This window comes from Aptenodytes forsteri, unplaced genomic scaffold, assembly GCF_000699145.1.
Source record: "Aptenodytes forsteri isolate BGI_AS27 unplaced genomic scaffold, ASM69914v1 Scaffold209, whole genome shotgun sequence".
Taxonomy (NCBI): domain Eukaryota; kingdom Metazoa; phylum Chordata; class Aves; order Sphenisciformes; family Spheniscidae; genus Aptenodytes; species Aptenodytes forsteri.
In genome coordinates, this window is record NW_008795034.1 from 395101 (window position 1) to 402341 (window position 7241).

Below are 7241 nucleotides of genomic sequence, written 5' to 3' on the forward strand. Positions count from 1 at the left end.
AGCAGCCCCGGCACCGCACCCACGGGCCGGGGCCCTGGGCCCGCTCCCCTGAGCTGGGCCTGTGGGCTGGGGGACCTTGGCTTGGGTGCTCCCGCGGCTGCAGGAAGGCCCCTTCGAGGGAGGGACGTCCCCGCAGCCTGTCCTCACCCGCCAGCCCCCCCCCAGGGGAACGGGTGCCGCACCCTCCTGGTTTACCGCGGCCCAAGGGCCCAACGCCTTCAGCCTGAGGCAGAGGTCGGCGCCCCGGGGCGAACCTCCAACCACAGTCTCCGCTTCCCCCACCCCACAGCCTCCGGAGGGTTGCCCCGAGGCTGGACCCTCCTGGCTGAGAAGCCTTCCTCATCCCCAGCTTCCCCCCGGCGATGCCGAGAGGGAGCCCGCGGGCTGGCCGCGAGTCAAGAACCAGGAGTAATGACACGAGAAACCGTTCTTTGCACAGTCAGACAAAAACATGCACGTGCCTTGCCCCGCACTGGAGGAGCGACGCTTTGGGTTTCCTTCTGGTCTTTTTCCAAAAGAAGGAAAGGTTTTCACCAAACAACAAAAAAATACTGTGTCAACCAAAAAAGAGCTTTAGTTGGTAAGACAGGGTTTTGGTGAGAACGTTTCCGCTGACCCAAGCAGGGCGGATGAGTGAAACCCCAGCGGGACTCGGGGAGACTGGCTGCTCAGGGAGGCAAACACCGCCCGCTCTTATCAACGCCCCCGCCCACGCCGACGCAGTCATGTGATGTGTGTGCCCGTACCTGCGCGGCGGGGCGGTGGGCAGCCCTTCGCGGGCGTGTGTCGCCGTCCTCGGAGCAGGAGACGGGGACAAGAGGCTGCCTGGCCTCTCCCCGGCGAGCAGGGACATCCCCGGCAGGGGCTGAGGCTGCAGGAGGGGAGCGGCTCGGCTCCCCGTCCCGGGCCACCGGTCCCGCCACCTGCCTTGTCCACCCCTCCGAGGGGGTGGAAATCTCCGGCTTGATCGGGAGAAGCCGAGTGACGTCCGTCAGACTCGGTGCACCGGGACGAGCGGAGCCCGAGCCAGGGCCGGAAGGAAGCAGTGCAGGGCACGTGAGTGGTGTGGCGAGCGGGAGGCTGTTATTTGGGTGTCCGGGAGGTGTTTCTGTGCGAGCAGGGGGAGCAGCTGAAGTTGGTTCCCCTGCGCGGGGTCCTACGGTGTCTGATGGGTCACAGGCTGACGTTCAACCTTTCCTTGGTTCACCAAGCTCCTATAGCAATGTATGATAAAAGTCGAGCTCAGGTCACAGCCTCCCCTCTCCCCGGGGAAATCACCGAGTCTCTGATTTCAGGTTTATTTTCTTTGACTTCAGGTCGTGTCTTTGACTTGTCCAGGATCTTGGCAGTTGTATCTCACAGTGCCCAGAACAGCAGGGGAGGCAATGCTGCACGAACCTTATAGTTCAATAGGCTGGCCACGTGCAGCCCCAGGGCCGGCGGGAGAGGCAGGGATTTGGGCTCGTGTCTCTTGGGGGTGCTGGCCCGGAGTGTGGAGCGCTGCGGGGACCAGAGACCGCAGTGCGTTTCAAGGGGGTGAGCTGCAGTCGCAGCCCTGCACGCTGTGCCTCAGCTTCCCAACCCTCGTGTCGGTCGAATCCAGCCTCACGGGTGTTTACTGCGTGGTAAACAGTGGTAAACAGGGACAGGTTGTCCCTGTCTCCTAGATAAACGTGCTCTTTATGATTTCCTTCTGCTTTTGCCTAGACGCATCACTTGAGCTAATGCCAATCCTTCTGAGGATGTCCATGACTGAGACAATGAGCCCAAAGAGATCTGTAGGAATTCATACAGGCCAGGGTCAATACTGGAATTTTTCAGCAGAAAATCCCTCTCGGCTCTGTCTCCAGCCCTGACGCGCAGGCGGGTCTGCCCTGAGGTGGGCTGCAGTCTGACGCACCTGCCAGGCAAAGGCCCCAGATGGGAACAGCTTGGTGGTGACTCCTGACACCTCAGGCAGATCCAGCAGGCATGGCCAGGTGTGGTCTCACATCCCCAGAGCCCAAACCCGTCGCGGGTTAAAACGAGCATCTCAGACTTTGCGTGGAGCCTAATGATGAGTTTGCAACTGTCTGCGCTGCTGCCAGAGGGGGTGGGGGGGGGGGGGGGGGGAGCTGCCAAAGCCACTCTCCATCATTTATCAGCAGTCCTGGTTAACGGGGGACAACTGTCTGCGCTGCTGCCGAGGGTGGGGGGGTGGAGGTGTCTCTCTGTTTCGCCTTCCCCAGGTGCTGAGCTCCGTCTTCACTCATCTCTGCTTATCTTGCTCTTGGAGCAGGACTGATCTCCCACCCGTGTTTCCCTGGCCAGGTCTGTGTGGGAAGGTGGCAAGATGGCTCGGAGGATGAGCATCGACGAGCTGGAGGACCAGCTCCTCTGTCCCATCTGGTGGGGGGGTGGAGGTGTCTCTCTGTTTCGCCTTCCCCAGGTGCTGAGCTCCGTCTTCACTCATCTCTGCTTATCTTGCTCTTGGAGCAGGACTGATCTCCCACCCGTGTTTCCCTGGCCAGGTCTGTGTGGGAAGGTGGCAAGATGGCTCGGAGGATGAGCATCGACGAGCTGGAGGACCAGCTCCTCTGTCCCATCTGCTTGGAGGTCTTCAAGGAGCCCCTGATGCTGCAGTGTGGGCATTCGTACTGCAAGTCCTGCGTGGTGTCGCTCTCTGGAGAGCTGGACGGGCAGTTCCTGTGCCCCGTGTGCCGCCAAACTGTGGACTGCAGCGCCTCGCCACCCAACGTCACGCTGGCCCGCGTCATCGAGGCGCTGCAGAGCCGGGGTGAGGCAGAGCCCACCCCGGAGTCCTGCCCGACGCACCACAACCCCCTCAGCCTCTTCTGCGAGGCCGACCAAGAGGTGATCTGCGGGCTGTGCGGCACCATCGGCAACCACCGCCGGCACAAGATCACCCCCATCTCTACCGCGTACTGCCGGATGAAGGTTGTCAGGCAGAGCTGGCCAGGGCTCCTGGGGTGGGGGTTAGGGCACCTGCAGTGCTTGCTGGCCACGTGTCCCCTCTCCTTCGAGGGACAGGCTGGAAGTGATGCCAGTGTGGGGAGCACGGTCCCACGGCACAGCCAGATGTGGGGCAGGGTTCCCGGGCCGGGGGGCAGCCGTTTCTCAGGCTGAGCACGTCCCCAGCTGAAGAGGGCTCAGGGTTTTGGTGGCTGAACTGTGGTGGAGAGAGCCGGGGGCCGGAGAGCGTTGGCGGAGCCTTTCAAGACTGTTTCCAAATACCATCAAAAAGAGTCTGGAGATAAGGGCTGAGGCGAGGTGCCACAGGAGAGCAGGGAGGCAGGGAAACAGGAGCCCCGGCCAGGCAGAGTAAACAGCTGGCGTCCCCTGCCCAGCATCACATGAAAGCCCCAGGAATGGAAAAGCACGGGGCCACCCATCCCCTCCGCTCCTGGCACCGGGGAGATAAGAGCAGGAGGCACCAGAAACGCTCCTGCCCCAGCCAGGCTCCAGGCGCTGGGAGGGTGCCGCCGGCCTGGTGCTGTCTTGCGGCTGCTCGCCACCCACTTGCCACCCGCTCGCCCGGTACGGAGCCGCCACGGGGTGTGAGATACGGAGGGTTGGGAATGGGAGCGGAGACACGGTGCTCCTGGCAAGAGTACTTGGTCAGCAGCGTCCAGATCGGGGCCATGCTCTGAGCGCTCTCCTGCCTCTGGCAACCCCAAATCCTCTAGATCAAGAGAGTAAAGATCAGCAGGACATGCAGGGCCCCCGAAAGCTGAGAGGAAGCTTAGGAGAACGTGGCTTCTCAGGGCCACGTGCTCCTTGAGGGGCTGACAAGCACTGCCTGCAATCAAGGAGGCTGCCACAGAGGTCCCTCCTACAGAGGTGCTGTCTTTTCAGGAGGAGCTGTCTGTGCTGCTGACCGACGTCCACCAGTACAAGAGGAACTTGGATGAACACTTCAGCAAGCTCATCAACAACAAAAGCCGCATCGCAGTGAGTGTCACGTGCCAAAGGAGCCTGTGTCCTGGAGTCCTATGTGTCCCACACAGCCCCTGGAGCAACCTCTGCTCCTAGGTCTCCCCAGCTCGCCTCCTCTCCTTCTCTTCCCCCTTCCCTGGGAGAGCAGACAGGGCTTATCTTCCACCCTGTTACCCGGGGTTCGCGTTCTCCACGAAACTCGGGGATTAAACATAGACCTGTTTTCGGGAAGGGTGACGTAGCCCTCTCTGGTGGCACAGCCCTGTTTTCGGAAGGGGTGAAGTAACCCTCACCGAGCGCCCTGGCTGAGGGCACAGTCACTCAGAGCTGCTTTGACCGAATGTCCTTGGAGGTGGGGAGATAACAGGTGGAAAGGACCCCACTCGGAGCAGGCTTCCCAGTCAGAGCAACGCCGTTGGTTTCACATTGATGCCTGGTTTAGCTGCGTGTCCGTTTCTCACGCAATAGAGGTCTCCAAGGGACCTCCTGGCATCCCTTCTGAGGCTAAAGCTTCCCAGTGGGGCTCCTCAGCAGGGCTCAACCCAAATGCAACTGGAGCTGCACTTTCTCCCCCTTAGCCCAGGACACAGGTTGTTCGCTGGGAGCAGAGGGATCCAACAGCTCTTTCAACGCTCTGATGAAGCTGGTTGGGGGCATCAGGAAATCAAAATCCAGGGGAGGAGAGGTGTAAGACAGGGGTGTCGTGGTGGTGAGCTGCTGAGGGCAGCAGGATGAAACAACATCTAGCCTGCTGTACAGAGCTGCTCTTTATTTGGAAAGCCAGTGGAGGGCGGCTTGGTGGGACACGTTCACATTGCTGGTGGCATCTCTGAAACCAAAAAGCGGGTGAAGGGGATGGAGCGAGGCAGCCCTGCACAGCCACTTGCTGTCTCCCGGCAGAATGAGGCGGATGTCTTCAAGTGGGTGATCCGGAAGGAGTTCCAGGAGCTGCACAGGTACATCGACGAGGAGAAGGCCACCTTCCTGGAGAGCATCGAGGGGAAGGCAGCCCAGCTCATCACCTCCATTGAGTCCCAGGTCAAGCAGACGTCGGACGCCCTGCAGAGGCTTAAGGAGATGCAGAGCTCTCTGGAGGCACTCGGCAACGAAAGCCAGCTTGATTTCATCCGGGTGAGTGCGCTGGCTAGTGAAGGCAGTGACAGTCAGCCAGGCTCTCCAGCCCTGAGCCTGCTGCTCATAGCCCTGAGCCCTGCCCTGGGCAGTGGGAACCCTCACCAAGCACAGCTGGGACACCACGAGAAGCGAGATGTAGGTGCCCTCTGTCCAGCCAGGGCTTCCCGCGATGGGAGAGACTTGCCCTCCACGAGAGGTGATGCCCTTAGCTCTCCCAGGAGAGGAGAGCCCTTGCCTCTCCACCCCGGGACATGGATGTGTACAGCTGTGACCACACAGAGGAGCTGCCGTTCTGTCAGGCTCCCACCACCGATTCTCTCTTTCTCTTGTGTTTTCCAGAAATACGGCTCCTGCCAGTTCAGGTGAGTGGTGGGACCCAGCAGCAAACAGCATCAATGGGGATGGCAGTGCCTCCGCACCAGGACTAGAGGTCCCAGGCCAGTGGGCATCTCAGCATTGCTGGGGCAGCCTCGCCCCTGCTGCTGTGATGGATAGCCACGGCCAGAGCCATGCACTCGGCCCCAGAAGAGGGCAAGAGCAGCTGGCGAGACACCAGCGGCTCCATCACAGACGGCAGCCAGGTGAGAAGAGGTCACACACCGTCCCCGCCACCTGTGTCACAGCTGCCCGTGTCTTTCCAGGTCAGAGCTCCCCAGCCTGCACCCTGGTGATGGCATCTTTAGCCCCGTGTCCTTCAAGCCGTGTTTCCACCAAGACGACATCAAGATGACTGTGTGGAAGCGCCTGCACCGCCGCGTCCTGCCAGGTACTGACCTGCCCCGCTGGCAGCGCGCCGGGTGCCCTGGCTCACTGGCGCGTGGGACAGGCCGCCCAGCCAGCGTCGCGCTGCCCCGGCCTCCGTCTTGCTCTCTGCTTGTGCGCTCCTCACCCCCAGGAGAGCTCCTGGAGCGGTGGCTGGCCGGGTCTCGTGCTGGTAGCAGCCTGCTCTGGCATAACGCTCCAGCTGCTTGAAGTTCAGCAGTGCCAGCTTGTCCGGCGGTGCCAGTCCCCGGGGTCGCCCGGAGCCGGACCCTGCCTGCTAGCGTGCCTGGAGCCTGCGTGCTTTCCTTCTAGCTCCAGAGACGCTGAAGCTGGACCCAGTGACAGCGCATCCCCTCCTGGAGCTCTTCAAGGGCGACACGGTGGTGCAGTGCGGGCTCTACCAGCGCCGGGACAGCAACCCCAAGCGTTTCAACTCCAGCAACTGCATCCTCACCTGCAAGGGCTTCTCCTGCGGCCAGCACTACTGGGAGGTGATCGTGGGCACCAGGAACCACTGGCGCGTGGGCATCATCAAGGGCACAGTCAGCCGCAAAGGGAAGCTCAGCAAGTCTCCCGAGAACGGCGTGTGGCTCATCGGCCTGAAGGAAGGGAAGGTCTATGAGGCCTTCAGCACCCCGCGGGCCACCCTGCCGCTGACCGCCCGGCCCCAGCGCATCGGCATCTACCTGCACTATGAGAAGGGCGAGCTGACCTTCTACAACGCCGACAACCCTGACGAGCTCAGCCCCATCTACACCTTCCAGGCGGAGTTCCAGGGCCAGCTCTACCCCATCGTGGACCTGTGCTGGCCGGAGCGAGGGCCCTACTCCCCCCCCATCATCCTGCCTGTGCCCGCCGCGAGCCAGCACCCCCGGGCGCCGTACAACCACCCTGCCCCAGAGGAACCCACGAAGCCATAGCCTGGCCAGCGGGATGAGGCTGTGGCCGGGGAGGGCTGTGGCTGAGTCCCGAGGGCCCTCAGCAGAGGACAGTCAGGCTGCGTGCAGGGTTGTCCTCCCGTGGAAGCTGTGTGGTACTGCAGAGTAAGCTTCAGCAGCACAGGAGGGTCCCTCCCCTCTCCTCTAAGAGCATAAAATGTCAGCCTTGACCTGTGAATCCCCATCCCTAGTCTAGGAGGCTGACCCAAAAGCTGGCCTGCGAAGATCTCCCTGTGCAAAGGAGCGCCTGCCTGAAAAGCGTGAGCCGTGAGCGTCCGGGGGCCTTCGTTGGCATGTCTTTCTTCTGAATAAATAGAGTTTGTGTCAGGCGAGCTGGCTGCTGGCTAACACTGGTACCGTCTCTGAGGAACCGAACCGCAGCCAGAGCTGAGCGGGCAGCTGCAGTGCCCTGCGGAGGCGCGAGGAGCTGCGGGGAGGGGAAAACGGGAGCCGAAAAAGCAGCTGCAGAGG

General features: G+C 61.9%; 1 protein-coding gene across 1 annotated transcript; it reads left to right on the top strand.

The window, feature by feature from the left end:
* Positions 1 to 2532: 2532 nt before the first annotated feature.
* On the top strand, positions 2533 to 6752 carry TRIM50 (tripartite motif containing 50). The gene is made up of 6 exons (XM_009276430.1): positions 2533 to 2937; positions 3856 to 3951; positions 4837 to 5067; positions 5410 to 5432; positions 5712 to 5836; positions 6145 to 6752. The coding sequence occupies exons 1-6, from the start codon at positions 2533 to 2535 to the stop codon at positions 6750 to 6752; spliced, it is 1488 nt and encodes a 495-aa protein (XP_009274705.1).
* The last annotated feature ends 489 nt before the right edge of the window (positions 6753 to 7241 follow it).

What these genes read in the sequence shown, in the direction of transcription:
- TRIM50 (XM_009276430.1), top strand. Translation starts at nt 2,533, where the DNA reads ATGGCTCGGAGGATGAGCATCGACGAGCTGGAGGACCAGCTCCTCTGT. An exon ending in GCCAGCTTGATTTCATCCGG is followed by an intron (nt 5,068 to 5,409) that starts GTGAGTGCGCTG and finishes TGTGTTTTCCAG; the next exon opens with AAATACGGCTCCTGCCAGTT. An exon ending in GCACCGCCGCGTCCTGCCAG is followed by an intron (nt 5,837 to 6,144) that starts GTACTGACCTGC and finishes CTTTCCTTCTAG; the next exon opens with CTCCAGAGACGCTGAAGCTG.